At 38.2% G+C, this 24514-nt stretch overlaps 1 protein-coding gene and 1 long non-coding RNA gene across 3 annotated transcripts in view; one reads left to right on the top strand and one right to left on the bottom strand.

The window, feature by feature from the left end:
* Positions 1 to 144: 144 nt before the first annotated feature.
* On the top strand, positions 145 to 23089 carry LOC138741233 (uncharacterized). Of its 2 annotated transcripts, none has more exons than XR_011343416.1 (5): positions 145 to 292; positions 2361 to 2565; positions 4327 to 4429; positions 5200 to 5370; positions 20552 to 23089. It is a non-coding gene; the product is annotated as an uncharacterized lncRNA (long non-coding RNA). The 2 variants fall into 2 exon arrangements; XR_011343417.1 differs by having other exon boundaries at positions 2410 to 2565.
* Positions 939 to 24514, bottom strand: part of LOC138741232 (NF-kappa-B inhibitor delta-like) — a 127868-nt gene continuing 104292 nt past the window's right edge. The window contains exons 8-12 of the mRNA XM_069894988.1: positions 19264 to 19315; positions 17331 to 17500; positions 14693 to 14809; positions 5674 to 5838; positions 939 to 4438 (exon numbers count right to left, since the gene is read on the bottom strand). Coding sequence (XP_069751089.1) covers positions 4373 to 4438; positions 5674 to 5838; positions 14693 to 14809; positions 17331 to 17500; positions 19264 to 19315 — 570 coding nt within the window. The 3' untranslated portion in view covers positions 939 to 4372. The remainder of the gene's footprint in view (positions 4439 to 5673; positions 5839 to 14692; positions 14810 to 17330; positions 17501 to 19263; positions 19316 to 24514) is intronic.

Raw genomic sequence — 24514 nt, forward strand, 5'->3', positions numbered from 1 at the left:
TGAGCCAGCTGTGGCCCATTGCCCATTTTAAGTGGCCCAGGGTGAATTTTAAAAATAAAATGGAATATGTCCCATTAAAACATAGTTTCTAACAATAAATTGTTACATTGCACTTCTTATTTTCAACCCTAGATGTCGCTGCCATTTTGAACATCTACTAAGACCAACTGTTGAAATGTTATTCATCGATGAAAACATTTGTGTCAGTTAAAAAAAAACATTTTTCCGTTGATTAAGCATGATGGAACCAAAAAAATGGAAAATAGCAAGTGTACCGAAAATTTCAGACATGGTAGGTAAATGGATTCTTTTTGCATAATTCAAGGAGAAGTGTGTTTGTGTGATTTGCAAGGAATATATTAACTTTAATAGCTTATCTACACATTGTATCATAATCATTAAGGTGGACACTTGGGCCATGAACTGTACTCATTGAGAGTTGTGGAGGAATGTGGGAGACTGCCTTGTTCTTTTGTTGATCTTTTCTCCTGTTCTTATTTTGCACCCAGCCTTTTATTTTGTACTTCTTTTTGAATGAGAATTTTTAAAAGTTTTATTGTATCATTGAAATTAAATTTAAGACCAGCAGATACAGGAATGCCTACTGTAATATGTGAGGACATCAATACACTATTGTAATGTCAACAGTTAAACTGTTCAGTAGTGTCGTACCGTTATTTTGCTAGAAACTGAATTTTCAATGCCACAGGGATTTTCTGTCTAAAAATGCCATTTTTACCGGCAGTGTAACTGGTTGAAAACTGTCAGGCTTAATATTGTTTGGCCCATGACCCCTTATATTTTTTGGTATGTGGTCCACCACCAAAAATGTTTGGCTACCCCTGCCTATGGGCTAGCAATAACTTTACTTGCCAACTGATGTTCAGGAACAAAACATTATATGTGTAGATATAACAGCATGAGACAATACCCAGGAATTCTTTCAAGAATGCCAAAATTTATTATGCATTGAGATCAATATGCATTTGGATGAAAGAGCCAGTTAAACCAGCAAACAGTTACATTGTGGATTCACAATAAAAAATATTCTAATAAAGAATAATAAAGTCAAGTTTAAACTATTTCCCATAACCACAAAAATAGGAAAGCTCGCTGTGACAGAAATAATTATCAGGAATCAAGAATAAATACAAAAAAAAATGTGCGATATTCCAAATTCAAGAACAACGTCAGATTTAGTTTGCGTCATCATGGTAAATATATTATGGAAACGTATTCATCTGAGGTAAACAGCAGGTTCAAACTCTACTAGAGCAACACGAGATTAGAGACTGTAGAAAGAGTTAGAGTTGACTGGAATTTTGGGGTAAATTGTGCTCTTATAAAATAGCTACTGCAGGAATTCTGAGATCAGGCATCAAAATTCAGCATTCGCAGATTAGATAGATCAAAGGATAAAAATGGAGCAAAACTCCTTCTATTATACATCATCTATGTACCCCAGTGGTAACCTAACAAGTGTACAACTACTACATGAATGTGATGCAGAGCTCCTCTCATTATTAGGGAAATGCCAGATTTATGTTGCTCTATTTGCTAATAATGGCATTTATATTTCAAACATAAATGCAGGATTTAAGCATTATTAACTTTGCCCTCTGACAAACTTATTTCACCACAGGGTTCATTCACTCTGTTGAGTATAAAAATAAAAATCAATTGCTTTCGAGTAACAAGCACCTTATCTCTCTATGTTGGAGTAGAGAGAAAACCACACGAAAGGATGGAGCAAATGCTTGGCCACTCTCCTAAAGCTACGGTTAGGAATATTCATGAATTATTTCTGGCAATCTCAAGCTTCTTAAAGATGGACAGGTCTATAGAATATATCTTCATGAAAAAATTTGGAGCAGAGAGGAATGCATGGAGTAGAGGATTGCCTTCCAAAAGGTTAATTTTTGTCAACAGGAATTATCAGAGAATATTAAAATGTCAGAAATCCTATAGCTCTAAAACAGAAGGAGTTCACAAAGCCAATTATGTCCAAGAATAATCAAATCTAATCTACTTTCCAATTTGTTTTAGTCCAGAGATTTGTGAGCTGGTTCCCAATTTTAACTATTGTTTAGCTTTTGTTGCAAAATTGTAACAATATTGCCATGAAAGATTGTTCGTTGCTTATCATTATGCAATTCAAAAGTGGGATAAAGGACATCAGACTTGTATGTTGTCAACCCTGAATTTTATGACACCTTTAAGCAAAATGCAGGCAAGCAAAATAGCCCTGCCACACTGATCCAGTGTAATCAAATCCGATCTATACAAAAATATAACATATATATATATTATATATATATATATATCTCAGATTGTATGACAATCAACAATTTATTTCACAGAAATAACAATAAAGGTTCTGCTGTAACCTGACCTATACATCTGTCACAGATCTGCAGAAAAGGGAATTGCTGCCACCAGCATTACTTCTTCAAATACATTGCTGAAGCAGAAAATATAATGCGAGGACAACTGGTCAAGTTCAAGAAAATATGATCTTGTGTATAAATATTGAGCAAGGTAGACAAATTGAAAATCTAATACAAGGTAAATAGCTGTGAGATGATCCTTTCCTGTTTAAGGTCTGATGTCTTAAATTGAAATTCAATTTTCAATTTGTATTGGATGAAGAAATCCAGATTCTCCCAATGTCTCTTTGGCTTATATTATGGTCCCCTGAACTATTTGAAATTGCAAAACTATACTTGGATGGTTCTATAAATAACTAAGTCTTTGGAGACAAGGAATTAACAGATTCCTTGTCTCCAAATTGCTTGGATGATCAGTAAGTGTGCAAAATGGAAGTCAGAGGCACACTGACAATGAAGAGATTGAATTCAGTGGGAGCTCTGGATTGCAATGAGGTGAGGGACGAGAAATAGGTGTGCCACCTTTCCTTAAAAGGGTAAATGCATGCTAAGATTTTCATTCTCTGTATTTTTCTTAATTAATTTAGAGTGGTTTAATGTCTTTTAATTAGATTCATTATAAAATTTTGTTTTAAAACTGCCACTTGTAATTAAAAATAGCAATTTAAATGAATTTAAATATTATAAATGTAGGGACTAAATATGGAAAAACCCCTTTAGCAGTGTGGATCTGCCTCCTGAGATCCAGCTGTTATTCATCGTCTCCCAAAGGAGCACATTGTGGAGTCTACCAGGGTGTTATGGAGTTGCTGCTCATCAGCATGGGGATTAAAATGGGGAAGTGGTGCGTGTCTTTTGGTTTCCGTTAGATACCCCTCCCCCATCTTTCATCATGTCTCCTTTCCTCTAGCTCTGTCTCTCTCTCCCCCTCTGTCTCCTTTCACAGAGCTAAAATCAGTTTGTACTCCTCTCCTCTCCTCCCATTCCCTTTCTTTTCTTACTCATACTTTGAGGAAAGGCTCAAGCCTGAAATGTCAGTAATATATCTTTAATTCCCTATGGACACTGAATGACCTGTTGAGCTCCACCAGCAACTTCATGTTTTTACTACAATCACAGCGCCTGCAGACTTTTGTGTTTTACTCTGAGTGTTGAACATAGGCAACAAGCTGAATTTGGCCTTTTTGTGTTGCCATTGGTTGACATTTATGTTGCAATGTGTTCATTTTTATTAGATTCTAATGCAGTCAAAATGATCATAAAATACAAAACTGATTTAAATTAATGCAGATTTTTTTACAAATCTGTTGACTAATAATTAATTCTTTCTTTGTTGAATAATTCCATGATGGCCTATTATTAATTCAAAATTGGAGATTAAAATTACTTTGTGATTTAATTTGGCCAATATAAATAAAGGTAAAAACATAAAGGGAGCTACAAAATTAGAAAATTACCCCTTTATTCGAACAGGCCAATTCAACTGTAAGATATTTAATTTTTAATTTAGACATTCAGCACAGTAACAGGCCCTATTGCCCACAAGCCTGTGCCATCGAAATACACCCAAATTACCTACAACCCTGGTGTGTACTTTTGAATGGCAGGAAGAAACTGGAGCACCTGGCGAAAACCCACGCAGACACGGGGAGAACATGCAGACTCCTTACAGACAGCGTCAGATTAGAAATCTGGTTGCTCGTGCTGTAACTTTGAGACTTTTTTTCTGAAAGAAATGACAAGCTTTATGACTACACTATGAATTACAAATCACTTGGAATATTACATGAGAAAGAAATGTTTGCTGGAAGAAGTATTCATAAGTTTGTTACACATCAATGGTTGGATGTGATAAATTATATTGGAAAAGAAAATATTGAGTTTTGCAAATGAGTGCCTGTAAAACATTCCTAATATAAGGTACACATTCATTCCGCAGGAGTGAAGAGGGTGGGGCTGGTTTGAGTCCAGATAGAACTACATTCCTAGGATGTAGCATTTCGCTGGTTTGATCCTGGGCCAATTCGTCCTTTCTTCAAGAGGTGCCTGATCTGTTAAGTCACAAACATGTTCACAATAAGATTTATCATAAATTAAACTTATTTTTGTGCTTAAGTACAGAATTTAGTGGCAGGCAAGATAACAAGTAAATCAATAACTAAGTGAGCAGCTGTTTTCAACAGAAGGCCTGTGTTAGCCTGTCAGCTGCAGCCACAGCCTTGAGTTTGGCAAGGTTAGGATTTTTTCTTTGGAGAATTTAATAGGTTTCAGTGCACGAGAAACAGGTATGGTGAGAGCATGTTTGGCTAGGATAGAGGAAATATGGTCGACAATAGATACAGCTCTTCACAGCGCAACAAAAGAGTGCCCTTGTGTGTCAGGACAGCTGCAATCTGAATTGTCAGAGATAAGTAACTAGAAAATTTAGAGCTGTCAACTTTTTCAGGGCATCATTTTCAATGGATTGTAAGAAAATCTGGATTGCAGATACATTGATGCAGTAGATGTAGAATAGAAGTGGGAGGGTTATTCAGGCCATTAATGCTAGCAGGATCCCAGTGCTGTTTCCAGGCTGCTAATTTAGGCACCTAGAATTCAAGACAAAACCAAATTCCATTCTGGAAGTCTTTAAACAGATCTGAATATGGGGTTCAGGTGGGCAAATGGAAGTTCAGTAATGATGAAGCAGGGTGGGGAAACCATGCACATGTTATGCTTTCATCTTTGACTGAGCGTTTTATTACCTCTAATTAACAGCATCAATGTAGAATTCATTTTTAAATGTTTAACTGTTTAAAACTTTTATTTACAGCACGGTAGAAACCAATTCTGGCCATTTAAGCCTGTGCCTCCCAATTACACCCAAATTAATTGACAACTCTCTACGTTTGGAAGGGTGGAAGGAAACTGGAGGACTCAGGTAAAACACACGCAGACACGAGGAGAATGTACAAACTCCTTACAGTGGTGGAATCAAACCCAGGTCAGTGTTGCTGCACTAGCTTTGCACTAACTGCTAGGTTAACCTCCCTATGGCAGCAAAAAGTGAGTGTGATATCTAACAGGGAAATCTTACAGAGTCCTGGAACCGTGGGAAAATGATCTGTTCCCTGTGGCTCTACTGCTGAAGCAACATATTTGAGCATTGGACATTGCCTCAAGGAAAGTTACCCCTCATGGGCATTGCATTGAGATGCACCTGGTCAAGGATGGATGTCGGGTGGCCACATGGAATAGCTGTGATCATTGCAAGAAATAGATTATTAACCACAGAGATCTTCCTTACCTGATCTCCTTGTTCTCCTGGTTGCACCAGATGAATGGGTTGGTCATTCTCCAGGTTTCGAATGCTGGGGTCTGCCCCATGGTATAAAAGCAGTTTAATTATTTTCTCCTGATTTCTCTCATTATGAAGACCAGCAGCCATATGTAATGCTGTGTTACCATGAGCCTAGAAGAAAGCAAAAAAAAAAGATTTTGTATTTTGTCTTGGTCTTTTGGATTGCTGTTCCTCATTTCTTAAAAGCAATTTTCTCCTTTTGCCAATGGATGTCCAGGATGAATGCTTATCCTTTTAAACTAGAAAATGGTTGTAATTGCAGCATTAACTCACTGTACTGAACAACGTCAGATGAACAGTGTCAAGTTGGTTGCATGTTAACACTTCTATATTGATAATTAAAGAGGTGATCAATGGGTGACCAATTCTACATTGTTATCACTACAAGTTTTAAGTTTATTTGTCATTTGGAACTTTGTACAGTAAGACAGGTTCTTTTGTGAGCAACCTAAGGATTTAATTTCAATTTAATTATTTAATTTATACATACAGCAAGGTAACAGGCCCTTTTCTGCCCATGAGCCCAAGCCACCCAATTACACCCAATTGACCTACAACCTCAATTGTTTTGAATGGTGGGAGGAGACCAGAGCACCTGGAGGAAGCCCACACAGACACAGGGAAGGATGTACAAACACCTTACAGACAGCGCTGGATTTGAACCCAGGTCACTGGTGCTGTAATAGCATTGCACTAACTGTGCTGCCCTTTTTTGTATTTCCAACTTTCATGCAAATATGTGAAGAGCACCAATTTACAGAGTATAGAGTTACAAAAAATTATTTATATATGAAATAAATAAATAATGAAGTAATAAAGTACGAAGCAAGGGCAGGATGATTACACTGTAGTGGGGTCTATTCAAGAGCCTGATGGCTGAGGGGTAGAAACTGTCTTTGATCTGTTTCTGTGTGTGCTTTGATAAATCATGCCTTTTCCACACTAGGAGGGAGAAGGTGTGTTCAGGGTATGATCGGTCCTTCAGCATTTTGGCTGCCTTTCCTAGTCAGCAGATGTAAATGAAGTCCATAAAGGAGCGAGATGGTTGCATTATGTTCTGAGATGCATTCAACACCTTCTGAAGCTTCCCTAATCATGAGCAGAGGAGCTCCCATCCTACGTTGAGATGCAGCCAGCAAATGTGTTTTCAATGGTGCTCCTGTAGATGTTGTTGAGGGACAAAGAAAGCATGCCTAACTTCCGAGAAAGTAGAGGTATTGTTGCTTTCTTGAATGTTGCCTCAATATGCTTGTCCCAGGTTTGGTCATTGTAGATATTTATTCCTTAGAACTAAGTTATCTTCTCTTTCCACATCAGCGCTATTGACATAGAATTGCATGTCAAAAGTTCACAAAGAGTTTCAGCTTTGCCTTCCAAATATTTCAATTTAGACCAAACAGCCACCTTATTCAATGCAAAATAAGTCCTGCTGATTCAACCTCTCCTCATAACTAAAGTTGTCCAATCCACGCAGCATCCTGGTGAATCTCCTCTCCAATCTCTCCAGCACAATCACATCACGAACAACATTGAGTTGTGAATGCAATGAGTTTCATACAATGAGAGGGCATCATAAAAATGGTTCAATTATATAGTCAATTGGGCCTTTTATACTTTGTTCTGGGATATTTGTGGCTTTATTACACTACACCTTCTGTGCAAAAGGCATGGACACAGAATTGGGTGGGAAGGGGGGGGGGGGGTCATTCCAGTCCCAGCTTTTTTCCTGGCAGCAGAGGAAGTAACAGTGCTGGTTTATCATTTGTGTAAAAGGGCCGATCTGGCGTTTTGCGACCATAATGGGAAAGGATGTTTATGTGCACCATATTATTTTTTTAGTGTATTTACGGGTAAACATTTAAAACTTAAACAAAGCATTCAAGTAGGACAACAAGAAAAATCTTTTTAATAATAATACTGTTGTCCCACTTTCTCTCAATGGCCTGCTGCCTGCTCTCTCCTGGTGACCTGCTACCTGCTCTCTCCCGGGGGAGAGGGGGCAGTGAGGCCAGTGTGGGGACCGACAGTGGGCCACCGAGAGTGTCCTGGTGGCCCACCGCCAGCTCCCACACTAATCCCACCCCCCTGCTCCCAAATGTTCCCAGATGCCTGGAGCTGATGGTAAAATAGTGATGCATCCTCCACTAGACTCATCATTTCATTAGATGGGTGAAGCACTGATGTATTGCTGGGAGGAGAATGAGAAATGATTTAATTCATAAGTACATAATTCATAGTTTTGACAGGACAGATGTGAAGTGGCTGTTGGTTTTTCAAAATAGGGCTTGATCATTCATGAATAAGATAGAAAGTATGTATCAAAGGGTACTGAGTCTGGAACTCTACACAAGGAGGGTGTGAATACTCAGTTACTAAATGTATTCACGACAGTCACTGGCAGACCTTCAGATATTAAGCGAGAGGAGATTAGTGTTATAGAGTGGTGTGATAAAAGACCAGCCCCCTCTCAGCTGTCCTTTGATGTCTCTAGTCACATTGTGCTGTGAACAAGCTGGTCTGTGGGTTTGTCCTCAGTTTGAAGCCCACTGCCCTGCTCCCCCCCCACCCCCCCACTCCCGACAGCCTACCACCAGCAGGATCTAATAGACCTATTTCTTTATCGACTGTAGATTATAAAATTGTTGCCAAGGTTTTGGCTAACAGATTAGCTAAATACTTACCAGATTTGATTCATGTATATCAGGCAGGCTTTATTAAAAATCGGTATTCAGCAGATAATATTTTAAAGCTGATTTCTTTAATTAATACTTCCCAGGATCAATCTGACCAACCAATGGTAATTGATCTGGATGCAGAAAAGGCCTTTGATAGAGTGGAGTGGAGTGGAGTTTTTTTGTTTAAAGTTTTGGAGAGGTTTAATTTTTGGCCTCTTTTTATTGGTTGGATTAAGGCGTTGTATAAAAATCCTACCACTAGAGTTGTGACAAATAGGCAGTTATCTTCACCTTTTGTGTTATATAGATTGTCTAGACACGGCTGTCCTTTGCCACCAGCTCTAGTTGCATTGGTTATTGAACTTTTGGCTCAGATGATTAGACAAGATAGTAATATTAAGGGTATGAAAGTGAAAGCAGGTGAGTATAAAATAAATTTGTTTGCAGATGATGTTTTGATATATTTAACACAACCTTTGTTGTCTTTGGGAAGTCTGCATGACAGGTTGGAGCTTTACGGTGAAGTGTTGGGATATAAAATTAATTGGGAAAAGAATGAAATTATGCCTTTGGCTGATGTAGATTATTCGCTTTGCAAGCATATTGTGAAATTTAAGTGGTCTGACCAGATTAAATATTTAGGTATTATAATAGATAGTAATTATAATCATTAATATGAACTGAATTATTTACCTTTACAGTGTAAAATTAAATATGATTTAAATCGGTGGAAAGATTTACTTATAGCATTAATAGGATGTGCTAATTGTATTAAAATGAACATCTTTCCAAGAATTCAATATTTTTTTCAATCTATTCCTTGCAAGATTCCTCAAAACTTTTTTAAAGACCTAAATGATTTGGTGAGGAGGTTTTGTGGAAAGGTAAAATGGGAAGGGTGTCATTACAGAAATTAACTTGGAAGTTTGTATTAGGAGGTTTGCAACTTCCTACTTTTCAGAATTATTATGAATCAACACAGTTGAAATTTATTAATAGGATGTTCGAAGTGGATAAACCTTTGATATGGAGTAATATTGAATTATCTCAGATTGGTGAGAAGAGGATAGATCAGTTTATTTATAGATGGAATTCTCAGTTATATAATTATAATTTGCCAGTGTTGAAACATTTAATGGAATTATGGACTAAGAAGAATGAAATTATAGGTAGTCAAGGTAAAGTTTTGGCTAAAATCCCTTTGTTTCAAAATAAGCTTTTTCCTTTTACATTTAATAATCAACTTCTGAAGTTGTGGGAACAAGAAAATAAATAAATTGGTAGAAGATTGTTATGAAGCAGGATATTTTATTTCATTTCAAAGAATGAAAGAAATATGAAATATCTTTGAATACTCTTTTTTCTTATTACAAGTTAAAGCATTATTATTGGATAATTATGGCTACCCAGGTGGTCTAAATTTGAAATTCTACTTACTGATGGTGGTATGAAAGGATTTATATCTGAGATTTATGCTTTATTGCAGAATAAAATGCTTAAGCCAGATGTTTATGAATCTAAATTAAAATGGGAAAAAGATTTGTCCATATCTATTTCTCAAGAAGATTGGATGACTTTATGTGAGGATAGTATGACTAAAATTGTAAATGTAAGGTACAGATTGGTTCATTATAATTTTCTTCATCAGTTATACTTAACTCTGGAGAAATTAAGGAAATACAAGTTTATTTCTTCTGATTTATGTTTTATATTTCACAAAGAAATTAGTTCTTTTTTACATTCTAATTGGTTATGTGAGATGGTGAGACCTCTTTGGTATAGAATTAAGAAACATTTAGAAGCTATTTTCAAATTTAAAAACCATTTGATCCTTGCTATTTTTATTGGGCTATATTAAGAAATTGAGCTTGGAGTTAAAACTGAATAAATTTCAAGTTGTTTTTTTGAGATTGGCTTTAGCTGTGGCGATAAAATGTTTGGCAATTACTTGGAAAAATGAGACTAAAAAGATGGGATGCAGAAATGAGATTTTCCATTCCATTGGAAAAGATATATAATTTATGTAATAATCATTCTTTTCTTTGTTAAAACCTGGAGCCCGTATATGGAATATATACAGCTGAATCATTTTTTTTTCTCCCACGCATTGGTGGTGGTGCCCCAAACCATGGCAAATAATTAATGGATGTTATGTTAATTGATCTCCTCCTTTCGCTTTCTTCTTTTCTTTTTTTGGGGTAGTTAGAAGGGGGGTTGAGACGGTGGGAGGCTATAAAGGGTTAAAATTATTTGTCTGTATTTTTATTCTATGATTTATTATGATTATAAAAAGAAAAAAAAGCCTAAGTGACAGTGATGGGAGGAAGGGGGAAGATGCAGCTAGTTAGGACAAGTGGGAGACCAACCAAGTCCTTCCTCCACTAGCTTAAAAAAAATGACTTTATGTACTCCAAGGATTACTACCCTGTTGCCACAAGAGATTACATAATGTCAGCCAGCATTGCTCTTGCAAGAGCGAACTTGAGTGAATATCTGCACTGCAATTGTTCAGGAAAGAACTATTAGCAAATAGTGCAGGAGTCTGAACATGCCTCTCAATATTCATAAGTTTTAATCTCTTGCTATACTTTAAGCTTGTTGGTTAGGCTGATGCTCCAAGATTGCTCCAACCCTGGGAAGGTTTTTAGAAGTTTGTAAATGTTCCTTTAAGTTCAAGTTTATTATTATCCGATTGCACAAGTACAACCTGATGAAATAGCATTTTCCAATCCTCGGTGCAAAAACATGCAGACACACAACCAGACATTACACACATACAGGCAAACAATATATATACAGGACAAATAGACATAAATAAATAACTATTGTTTTGTAAATATTAGATTGTGGGAAGGCTACTGTGAGCAGTTCCTTTGGCCATTCAGCATCTCACTGCCCACAGGAAGAAGCCGTTTCTCAGTCTGGTGGTGCTGGCTTTGATACTCTGGTATCTGTTTGCCCATGGGAATAGTTAATAGATCCTGTGATCAGGGTGGTGGGTGTCCTCAATTATTTTTTCCATCTTCTTCCTGAAGTTATATTGTAGATTTCAAAATCTCAGGGCATCTTTCAAACTTTACAGCTTTAAGTGTTGGGGGGAACTACTTCCTGATGTCTGGGCACTGTTCCAAAAGCTTTCATAATAATGGCAAGATAATTTATTTCTGGGTTAAAAATCAACCAGGAAATTGAGCATAACATCTTAAGAACAAGTGGGGCTTTGCTGTAAAATGATATCTAAAAGATAAGTATATCTGATAACGCAGCACTCCCTCAACTTCTCAATTCATTCTTGGATGTAATAAAACTATAAATACTTGCTGTGTTTTTGGAGGCTCATTTGGCACCATTTATCCCACAAGAGCATTCTTGGCTCATCCCCCTCTAGAGATATGAGCATATAGTTCAACATCACTCTCATTTAGTGGATTACCCAGGTAATATCTGTGCAGGCAGAGGGATTGTTAAATTTTGGGTTAACACCCTGCATCAGGAGTTCCATTTTTATTTCAGGTTATAGCAGGGGTTTTCAAATTTTCCCCCTAAACACATACCACCTCAAGTATTCCCTATGCCATAGGTGCTCTGCAATTAGTAAGGGATTGCTTGTGGGTGGAAAGAAAAAGTTTGAAAACCACTGTTTTAATCATACCTAATTGACTCGTTATGTGCAAGGTTTCATAACTTCAAAGGAAATGGGCCAATGACAATTTTTCTCAAGCAAAATATTTCAGTAACAATTGGGTCTAGAGCAGTGGTTCTCAACCTTCCCTTCCCACTCACATACTACCTTAAGCAATTCCCTACTAATCACAGGACACTTATAACACTTATGGCATAAAGATTGCTTAAAGTGGAATGTGAGTTTAGGAGGGCAGTTCGAAAACCACTGGGTTATAGCAATTAGAGCCTTTTTTGTCACGAAAGAAAATGAGGTTTATATTGAGAACACTTTCAAGATTGGAATTAAGTATCAGCGCTGGAAGAAGCTAGGTTATGTGATTATGTGTATTAGACGTCTGGTCATCTTTACATTCTCTACTCCATTTGTTCCAAAACTCTTTACAGTCAATTAATCTTTTTCATGTGTTGTTACTATTGTAATATTGCCAATTTTATTATTGCAATCTCCCCAAAAGAATGACTTGACTATGAGTAAATGGAACCAGAACACTGAAGAGAATGACTTGCTTTTCAGAATAGTCCTCCGAAGATTTAATATCTTATTCAGGAGATGTCACCTTAAACTCTATAGGACTCCCTTAGCAATTCACTGAATTAAATAACCTAGAAATTACTGGGTGGCATGGTTAACATAGCGGTTAGTGCAACGCTATTACAGCGCCAATGTCTGAAAGGAGTTTGTACGTTCTCCCTGTGTTTGCCTGGGTTTCCTCCAGGTGCTCCAGTTGCTCCCACCTTTCAAAAGAGTATGGGGCTTGTAGGTTAATTTGGATTTTTGAAAAGCACCAGCTCATGGGCCGGAAGGACAAATTTCCATGATGTATGTCAAAGTTTTAAAAAATTTAAGAAGTTGCTGATCATGTCTCTAGAGGGGACTTGAACCAAGAATGCTCTATCTCAAGTGAGTAGAATGGTTTCAAATGAGCCTCAGATAACATGGCAGTTTTTAATCAAAATCATCCTGAGGGTGATAGGAGGGGTTAACAAATAGAGGTGCTTAAAATTTTAAATGTAATTTAATGTACTCTATTGCTGTTATTTATCTTTCCACAAAATTACCTGTTTTGCTACATACATAGATTGGTTTAAATGCATATGACAATTATCTCATTATCATTATCATTTAATAGCATGGAGACCAAATCAGATAACAGAGTGCTGTTGAAAGAAAAAAGAATTATATTCACAACTACTCTGTCCATTATGTGTACATGGGAGAAGATGAATTAGGACATAAGTTAGAGAGAAAAATATGCAGGAATTGATTTCTTCAATGTCATCAGCACAGAATGGAAAACACTGAATGGGAAGAAGTGCAAATGAATTGGTATGAAGAAAATGAGGTTAAAGGGAAGGTGCAGCATAACCTGGCATTGCATGGGAAGGTGGGGATGGGAAGAGGGGAGCTCTTCTTGGAGATGGAAGAGGTGTTTGGGGAGTTGTAGAAAAATAATCACTTTAAAGTGGTGAAAGGGAAGGGGAGTGGAAGGGAAGATGAGTTTGGCAGCAGACATTTGTGGAAGGCAGCTGAAGTCCCATTCATTGCTTGTGGGGGTAGGTGGGATTAGAAATGAACATAAGGGGAAACCTTGTCATTCTGGCTGGGAAAAATGTGGGTAAAAGTCAAAGTGAGGGGAATGGTGGTGAGGCATTTGAGATCCTTATCAACTATGGTTGAGGGGAAGCTGGAATTAAGGAAGAAGTAAGACAATTCAAAAGCACTGTGGGAGAAAGTTTCATTTTCAGAACAGAGATGATGGAAATGAACAAATGACAAATGTTACTGTATAATAAACAAGTGATAAGTAAAATGAGGTTGTCACTTCGATGATAAGAAAAATGAAATTTCTCAAAATATTTTGCCAACAAAATAAAACCAAATTCTTGTTGGTGGTCTAGGAGGGGGTTTGAGGTCACCAGCACCCTGACCCATGACCTCAGTGGTGGTCCTTGATCTTGTTATAGGTGGTCCTCAATAAGTAAAAGAACACTTAAAGTAGTCTGTTGGTGAAATGGGTTCTAGATCATAGCAGAAAATATTCTTGAGTGTTTAATAATCTTCAACAGCATCAAAACTTGCTAAATTAAAATAGAATCGATTAAACTGAAATTATCAATGAATCTAACCATAAAACCATAGATCCATAGAACACCACAGCCCAGAAACATGACATTTGGCCCTTCTACCAGTCCTACTGACCAGAACCCAGGCCATATTCCTCTATACCTCTCCCATCCATGGACCTGACTAAATTGTTCTTAAATGTCAAATCTGAGACTGCATTTACCAATTCAACTGTCAGCTTGTAGCACACCCACACCACTCTCTGCACGAAGATGTTCTCCCAAAGTTCACTTTAAATTTTTTCCCCTTTCACTCTTAACACTTGCCCGCTAGTTTTTAATCTCACCTAACCTCAGTAGAAAAAAGCCTGCTTGCATTTACTTTATACCTCATAATTTTATATACCTCTATCAAATCTCTCCTCATTCTTCTACACTCCAGGGAATAAAGTCTTTACCAATTAACTTTTCCCTACAGCCAATACATTTTTATCACTATTTGTTACATCAGTTTACAAAAGCACTTATTTGACTTCACAAACCTTCATGTTGACAAATTCAGGTGACCGGATGCCACTAAGTTTCAGGAAATAGTCCAGCAGTAAAATGTTTCCTTCCTGTACTGCAAAGTGCACCACTGTCTTATTGCTCTTCACATCCTGTTTGAAGAAAGGCAAACAGTTGGAATTTGGATTTGTGTTCAGAAGCCTCTCCGCGTGGCTCTTCCTGAGTTAAGAGCTAAGCTCAAGATGCCTGCGCACCGAGGCTCAGATGGTAAGATTCTTGATTCAGAGAGGTTGTTTTTTTCAGGTTCCAGATGGAGTACAAACCCTGTTCAGTGCCAAACAATGATTATACAATGGTGGATGGAGCAGATTCGTAACAACAGTCAAAGAGGGACAATTAAAATTCTCCTCATTACGTTCTTGTTTCAACCATTACAATTAAAGATGAATGAATTGGTCATTTAAAAAAATGGTTCCCAGGATTTGGGAAGACCAGCATTTATTGTGCATCCTTAATTACCCTCAACCTACTCCTCTAGAGCACTCAGAAATATGACATCCAGCGATTTGGAACAGTAATCCAGAGAAACAAGTTCAAATCCCTCAACAGCAGTTGGGGAATTGAGTTGAACCTACTGGATTGTTGTAGAAACTCACTTGGTTCACTGATGTCATTTGGGAAGGGAACTTTAAAAAATAAATTAAATTTCTAAATTTAAAATTTTAAAACATTTTTAAAATGTAGCCATATGGCCCTTGCCACCCAATTGACCTACAACTTGGTGTACATGTAGGAGAGACCCATGCAGACATGGGGAGAATGTATAAACTCCTCACAAACAGCGCCAGATTCAAATTCTGGTTGAAGGTACTATGCCAACCGTGCCATTTTTACCTAGTCTAGTCGATGTATAACACTAAACTCACCGATATAGTTGACTCTTAACTGCTTCTTCAGCTTTATGGAATGGATAATAAATGCAAGAGTGCCCCAGTAGCAGCCTCTTTACATAAATTAATAAGTAAGAAAGAAGTGATTAGCTTAGTCATCTTAGCAATCGATTCTGGGCAAGAAAGTATATTTCCTGAATTTGAGGACATCAATATACAAGATGGATTTTTTGATAACATCTACAGTTTTATGATAAATACTATTGACACTGTTTTGTTAAAATGCAAATATTCCATTAACTGTTTTGGAATTCTCAGTTAAAAATATCAGAATTTCTGAAAAGTGGTTTCTGCACAAATGCACATTCTCATATAAAATTGCTGAGAATCATTCAAATTTGACAATTTGCTTGGGCAGACACGTGTGTTGACTTAATCTCTATTAATTAACTGAATGTTAATTGGGAATTGAACCTTAATGCTTCTGAACTAAAAATTTGGAGGATCTCTCGTTTCCAAAATATTGACTGAGAATGGAATGCCGATGCATGCAAGTCTTTCTTGTCTGAGGGATAGTCAGTACATTTTACACAGTTTGAACAAAAAAAAAATCCTAGTGACAAGGTGCTCGGGCCACTGCAAAAATACAATGCTGTAGAAACTCAGCAGGTCAAACAGCATACTTTATATAGCAAATATAAAGGTACATAATCAACATTTCGGGCCTGAGCCCTTCATCAATGCATGAGCAAAATGTAGGCAGGTGCCTGAATAAAATTGTGGGGTGAGGAGAGGCAGGGGGAGTAGCATTGACCCACAGGCAAGAGGTCATAGGTGGATAAGGGAGGAAGGGCACAACAACAAATGGAGGAGCAGGGATGGCTCTATGAATGGAGAGGGAAGGGGATGGAGAGGTGGAGGAAAGGAGACAGAGGGATAGGGAAGAGAAGGGAGTAGTCTAGCAGAAACTGGAGGTCAATATTAATGCCATCCAGTTGGAAAGTGCCCTTATGGAATATTAGCTGTTGCTCCTCCAATTTACAGGTGGCCCTGGCTTGGCAGTGCACGAGGCCATGGAACTAGGGACTCTGTCATGCAATAGTCAGAATTACATGTATAAATCTGCATTTGACCATGTTGTGAGAATCATTTAAAAAATATTAAAAGTTAGGAAACCATGAAGAAAACTTTATTTCAAGACTGGTGAGTGTGTAAACAAATTAATAAGGCATGATTTTCCAGAAAATTTCCCTTGCAAGTAACAGCAAGTGTTGGAAAATCCAGGTATTTGTATGTAAATGTGGAAGTCTTAAAATTTCTGGCAGCTGCTGGTCAAAGTATGTGTGATGGTTTTTCACAAGTCTATGGCAAGTGGAAACAGTTTTGGATCGCATGGTTAGTGGAGTGGTTAGCACAATGCTGTTACAGTGCCAGCGACTGGGACCAGGGTTTGAATCCCACATTGTCTTGTCAGAGTTTGTATGTTCTCCCCGTGTTTGTGTGGATTTCCTCTGGGTGCTCCAGTTTCCTCCCACCATTCAAAACGTTCCAGGGTTGTAGATCATTTGTGTGCAATTAGGCGGCATAGGCTCATGAGCCAAAAAGGCTTGTTACCCTGATGTATGGCTAAATTTTAGCATTCTGGTGTAATTAAAGCAATAGAGCAGTATATTCTTGGAATTATCAGTAAATAGCAGCATTACAAATATATACTGATAGATTAGTCTGTGAAAGAGTTGGTCAATTTTTTTTAATAGTTATGCAGTTTTGGCAAACAAGTTACCTGGCTGGTTATTAAAGCTCCCATTTCTATCAGTAACCAGATACAGGACTGCAATTGTTCAGCTTTGTACTGTAGCTCGTTCTGTCTGTGTGGCATCAGATCATGGTCATAAAAGAGCTCTCGAAATACAGAGTTATGAGAAATGACTGCACAATGCAAAGGAGTGAGCCCTAAAAACACAAGGAGAACTGACAGTTAGTCCCATGGCAGACAAACTACAACTGTGCATTTGTATAAAATCTTTGACATGGCAAAAAAAATCACGGAGGAATTGTATCAAACCAAAAGATTGACTGCAAAATTGATATTAGAAGGAGGTGGTTGAGTTCTTGGCAACAAAATGATTTTGATAAAGATGGTGAATTAAAATCAGCTTGATATTTGGTTGTGCTTATTTTCCATTTGCTTTCCTGGAGGAGGTTGCAGGTTTCCATTAATATCTTTTATATAAATATTGCATTACCAATCATTATCACTTCTCTGCAGAACCTTGAATTCGGTTTAAAGAAGCATTATGTTTTACAGTATTGTTTATGGTAATCTGGGATGCCAGCCAACTGCTTACTATCTCACATAAGATAACAGCACAGATGATGTTAGGTTAAGACAAAGACTGCAAGTTTAGGGAGAGATTTCTGGAAGTGTTTGGGAGTAAGGATAACTTGAAAGTATTTTAAAACTGGAAACTGCAGCGAAAGAAACATTGTGCTGGATTAACACGGGGAGGTGAGCGGCATCTGTACAGGCAGGGAGAGGGAAGGAAATGTAAATGTTTTGAGTCAAAACCTTCCATCAAGACTGATTGTGGAGAGGAGAGAACCCCAATACAAGAAGCAGAGACAGGGACAATCGGTGAACTAGGGAGGGGTGAGGGGTGACAGACAGATATTAAAATAATTTAAAAATTAGTTCATGCAGCAGAATTGGACATATTCAAAGACTATACACTATTGCCTTTTTCAGTCAGAGTTCTAAACATTTACTTCTCTCTAAAGGAAAATATTTTGCCTCATCTCTGTCTTAAATGAAGATGCCATTATTTTTAATGATTGACCCCCCCCTACCCCCCACCACCCCAAGTTCTGGTCTTCTTCACCAGAAGAAACACCCTGATCACATCCAAAAAGTACTGATGCTGGGAATATGACATAAAATTTTTTAAAATGTTGGAAACATCCAGTAGGGTCTGATAGCACCTATGGAAAGAGAAGTGAATATTTGGGTCTGAGACCCAAAGAGAAAACAAGTTAAAACTACAGAGAGAATAGGGGAGTGACAAAGCAGATGAAGTTATTGATCTAGTTGATAGTTTAACCAAAGTAGTAACAGAGATAGAAAACAAACAAAGGCTTATAAAAGCTCTGAACTGCAATAACATATTATTAACTATAAGCAATGTATTGAGAGAGAAAACACAAAGGAATTAAGAACTACAACACAACATAATAGCTAAGGGTGCCACTGTTGTGAATAAAAGCTAATCAAACTTCCTCTGTAAACTCCAGTGCAGGTTATCCCTGGGTAATGAATGTTCAGCTTAGCCAGAACCCCACAAATGAACAAGATCCCCATTTAATATTAAATTCAAAAGACCAAACATGTTAATTCCTACCATCTTGCTTCCTCTCTTCCTCCCCCCCTCAATCTATTTTTATTAATTGTTCATTCTTGACGGTCAAAGGCTTCGGATGCCATTCATTACAATACCCTGGAGTTATAGTTATCATATCATGTGGTTTTTGGGTATCTGACTTAGTTATGTACAAAGTTACAGTAATTTACAGACATCTGTGTAAACGGAACCAGTTCATTACAGAGGGACATTTATTTCATTGGCACAGTTCTAATCAGGATAACACCTCCTAGGTTGGCAACATGGGTTCTATGCAACTTATGATGCCAAATCATAAATGGTTGAGTAGTAATTACATACCTTCAAAGTCTCGTGCCTCCAAGTCCACCAATGTTCCAGCTGCTATGACCATCTGTAAAAGCAGACAAGTTTGACAGTGAACACAAATGGTAGGTCAAAAGGAATTTTCTTGTACATTTTATGCATGCCACAGGAATATGATCTGGCATTCTCTTGTACCAGGGATGTAATTCCACTTATTTTTCTGATCCCAGGAATTTAATCCAACATCTCTCCTGGCCCAGAAATCTGTTTCCATTTATCATACACAAGTCAGGAAAAAAAAATCAATTTCTTCAATCCACAATAGAAAATGCTATTGGATATGCTGATCATTTTCTCTTGAAGACCATCTGAAGAAGAACAGTTGGAATGCATGAGAGCTGGGAAAGTAGGTTTTTGGCTTGCGTATCAAAGATGGGCTGAACAGCCACTTTCTGTGTCATGAACTCTATCATTCAGCAATCCAATGATTTCGGAGAGCTTTTAACTTGGCACAAGAAAGACTTTTGTTGGTGATAAATGAAATTGTCTCAATTGTAAGGCGATGACTTTGATTTACCATGGCTATTATAAGCTCTACATCCAATATAGGTTTTTGGCTGAGGGAAAAGGAAAAGATTTGTATTCTACAGGGCAAAAGGAAAAAAAATACAAAAAAAATGGAAAAGATTGAGGAAGAGTAGAATAAAATTAAGAGATGGGGAAAGGAATTGAAATATTGATGTTGTCTCCTGCAAATCCCATGTGGAATGACCTGCCAACTTCTTCATCATCACCTATTTTCTCCATTTTCCTCAACTTTTTTTGGGCTAGTTGTCAAGGTTGGTCTCTGTGTCTGCATACAATCCAAACAGGTGCCAATTTCAGTGTATATTTCAATGCAGGTAACTTGTCCCAATGGCTCATAGTTCCTGTCATTGACTTGATGTCTCTGAATAGAATGTGGAGTGTTACCAACCAGTCAAGCAAACTATTTTTCTCTTGACTGGAATATACCAACATCACCAATATCCACAATGGGGATCTGTTACAAAATGGACTGATTAGCTGGAACCACTTGTTATTACAAATACTGTGCTTGGCTGTAGTTTTTGTTATTGATTAAATAGTCAAAGCAGAGTTATGTCAATGTACAGAGATTAACCAATGATGCTTGAGGGCTTGTCTTGATTTTGATATATTGTTATTTAGTGCATGTCACTTTCATCCTGAATGCACTGCTGGTAGATCACTAGATTATGTCTATAAAAACAGTTCTGTATTTAACATTTGACTGAGGAGAGTAAATCCTGTTTTTTCCCCTCAGAAGCTGCAATCTTTGAGATCTGGAGACATCAAGACCAAAGGTCCCAGTGTGAAACGTTGATTGATCGTTTCTTCTCATGATGTTACCTATCTCGCTGAGTTCCTCCTGCAGCTCATCATCATTTTTCTAAGTTGGCCGATGATGTTAAACTCAGTGGATTGTGAGTGTGAAGGAATGTAAAGAAGCTTCAAGGAAACCTTGACAAAGTCTCTGAATGGGCAAGAACATGGCAGGTGAACATAATGTAGAAAAGTGAAGTTAACCTCTGTGGTGCAGATAAAAGAAAAGCAAAGTATTTCTTACATGGTGAGAGATTAGGTTGTGTTGATGTTGAAAGAGTCCTGAATATATTTGTCCACACGTCAATGATGTCAATATGAAGGTGTAGCATGTGATTAAGAGATAAAATGGTGTGTTAACTTTTATTTTGAAGTAATTAAAAGGCAAATGTAAATATTGTATGAGACCTATCCTGGACCCACAACACCTCCTCATTAGTCAGGAAGGCTCAGCAGTGCCTACACTTCCTTAGGAGGCTGAGGTGGGCAAGGCTATCAGCCTCCATCCTAACAAATTTTTATAGGTGCACAATAGAGAATGTCCTGGCTGGCTATATCATGGTGTGGTATGGAAGCTGGAAAGCATCAGACTGGAGGTCAATATGGAAGGTGATTAAAATTGCTGAGAAGGTATCTGGGGTTTCTGTTTATCAATGATATCTACAGGGAACAGTGCTTAAAAAGGGCTCAGAGAATCATTGAGGTCCCTTACCATCCAGTATCTTTGAGACATTACCTTGAAGGAAGATGGACAGGAGCATACACAAACAGGACTGCCAGGCTGGGAAGCAGCTTCTTCCCACAGGTGTACTGTGATTTGGTGATACGCTATTTCATCAGGTTGTGGATGTACAGTCAGATGACGATATACTTGAACTTGAGGACATAGTAAGAGCACATTATCGTTACAAAGAAAAGATATACTTGGGATGCAGGGAGTGGAGCAAAGATTCAGTGCACTGGCTCCAGTGATATGGGATTTATCAAATGAGGAGACTGTGACTGTACCTTCTTGAGTCCAGAAGAGGAAAGCTTATCAAAACTTATAAACTACTTGATGCTAAATTCAGAGAAAATGTTTCCTTTGGTTAAAGAGTCTAGGTTTGGGTGGCATGGTTGGTGTAGTGGTTAATGCAACACATTTACAGCACCAGGAATTGGGACCAGGGTTTGTACGTTTTCCCCATGTTTGTGTGGGTTTACCCCAAGAGGTCTGGTTTCCTTCTACCAGCGGTATAGGTTAATAGGGTGTAGAAGGAGAAACTCGTGGGCCAAAATGGCCTGTTACCATGCTGTAAGTCTAAATTTAAATTTAAGAAGGGATAGATGATAAGCCATTTAGGTCTAAAATGGTGGGACATATCTTTACCAAGAAGCTGGTGAAGTTTGAGAATTTCAGACCTTTGAAGGTTCAGATGCTGTATAAAATAGATTTCTGGACAGTAAGGGAATGAAAAGAAATGGGGGGGAAAAGGAGAAAAATAGAATTGTTTGAACATCAATCATGATAATATTAAATGGGGTTAAAATCTGACTCCTGTCAAATTTCTAAAAGAACCATCTGTTGGGAGTTAGAGGAAGAACTTACCAAATAATAATCGAGTTTTGGGGACCAATTTTTAGGGTAACATTTATGGGTTGAAGATTACATGCATACCTCTTTTAACCGCATAAGTACCTGCACATTTTGTGGTGTTGGGAGCTCAGGTGGGCAGGACCGGATGGTGTCCATGGTCGGGGCATCGGGAGCTTGGATGGGTGGGTGAGGGTTCATGGTCAGGGCGTCGGGAGCTCCATTGGGTGGGTGACCAAGGCAAGGATCTACGACTGGGGCATTGGGAGCTCAGATGAGTGGGCGGCTGAGCCGAGGATCTGCGGTTAGGATATTGGGAGATCTAGTAGGCAGGCGGTTGAGGCAAGGATCTGTTGTTGGGACATCGGGAGACCAGATAGGTAGGTGGCCTAGGCGAAGGTCCGTGGTTGAGGCATCTGGACTCTACATGGGCTGGTGGCTGAGGTGAGGATCCGCAGATGGGGCATCTGGAGCTTAGTTGGGCGGGCAGCTTGGTTGTGTGGGTAGCTGTGGTGAGGATCTGCGGTTAGGATGTCAGGACCTCTGGTGGGTGGGTGGCTGAGACGAGGATCCATGGTTGTGAGCTTCGTAGGGCAGGTGGCCAAGGTGAGGATCCGCGGTTGGGGCGTCGGGAGCTTGAATGGGTGGGTGGCCAAGGCGAGGGTTTGTGGTCGGGGCATTGGCAGCTCCAGTAGGCAGGCGGCTGAGGCAAGGATCCGTGATCAGAGCCTCAGAAAGTGGGCAGCCAGGGCCAAAAATAGGGGATTCAACTTTTACACACAATGTGTGGAAAATGCCAGTTTTTGGGTCAAAAATATGGGGTTGACTTTTGCATAATGTGTATCTACTATTATGGTAAACTTATTGCTCTGTACTCCTGGCCTGTGTGAAAATGAATAAAATAAGGAAAGAGTGAAGTAAATCTGAGAAAAAAAAATTAAAAGTATAAAATCTATCAGTACACAATTGTTCATACAGATAACAACTGTAAAGTAAGGTTTTGCAAAACCAAATGGTTAGAAGCAAAAAAATCAGCCCATGCTTGCATTAATTTCCCATGAAATGTATCAAACAAGCCTGTTCAATAGCCATTTTTTAAAATGTTTTGCAGCTTAAATCAGTCAATCAAACTCAAACACATGGAATGCATAGTCCTTTACTACCTGATGATCTTCTAGTGATTGCATTCATAAACAATGAGGCAGATTTGGATGGTGCAAGTGCAGAACCTGCACTAAAACCCAGAACTGCCCTACAGCTCAAAAAAGCCAACACAGGTAATTAGTTCTCATGAAAAGCAAAGGAGGGTGAAAAAAAATTCTTCTTTCCTTCTTTTTGTCTGCACCCTCCAGGCAGCACATTTGAGATCAGAGCAATTCCCTCTGCAACTTCTCTTTGTTTAGTCTCTGATTCTTTGAAAACTAGCTTAAATCTCTGCTGTTTTGTGTATTCTGTCAGTGTAAGTAATTTTCCTTTGTTTCCCTTTTTAAAATTCTTAGTGAATTTCATCACTAGGCCTTTGACAAGGTGCCACACATGAAGCTGTTAAGCAAGACAAGAGGTCATGGTATTATAGGAAAGATATTAGCCTGGATAGAAGATTGGCTAATTGACAGGAGGCAGAGCATGGTGATAAAAGGGTCCTTTTCTGGTAACCAGTGGTGTTTTATGGGGCTTGGTGCTAGGATTGCTTCTTTTCACATTCTAAATCAATGATCTGGTGGGCAGAATTTATGGCTTTGCCAGGTTTACAGATGATACAAAAATGGAAGTGGAAGGTAGTGTTGAGGATCTTAAATCTTAACCTTCTCTCCTCTGAGTAGAAAAATCACCAATTTGCCTCCTCTCACATTGTACATAAGCCCTTGGTATTATTTGATTAAATTTCCATGATACTTTCCCTGCAGCAACCATTTGCAAAAACTGATACTTGAGGTCCATTGGGAAAATTGATGTATTGAAATATCCCAATCAAGATCAAACCAAAGCTTTATAAACATTTAAGATCGCTTTTGTATATTGTTATTTTGTTAAAATTTTAAAAATTAAAAACAAGCCCTTCTGGATCACAAGCCCATGCCACCGAAATACCCCAAATAAGTCAAGTCAAGTCAAGTTTATTATCATCTGATTGTACAAATACAACCCGACAAAACAGGCTTCTCCAGACCTTGATGCAAAAACATGTAGACACACAACCAGACATAACACGCATACAAAAAATTAAGATGTATGCAGAACAAGTATTATGGCTATAACAATAAATAAATAAATATTGTTTTCCTCAAATGACAGTCTTGGATGGTTAGTGTGAGCTGTTCCTTTGGTTGT

This window comes from Narcine bancroftii, chromosome 8, assembly GCF_036971445.1.
Source record: "Narcine bancroftii isolate sNarBan1 chromosome 8, sNarBan1.hap1, whole genome shotgun sequence".
Lineage (NCBI taxonomy): Eukaryota > Metazoa > Chordata > Chondrichthyes > Torpediniformes > Narcinidae > Narcine > Narcine bancroftii.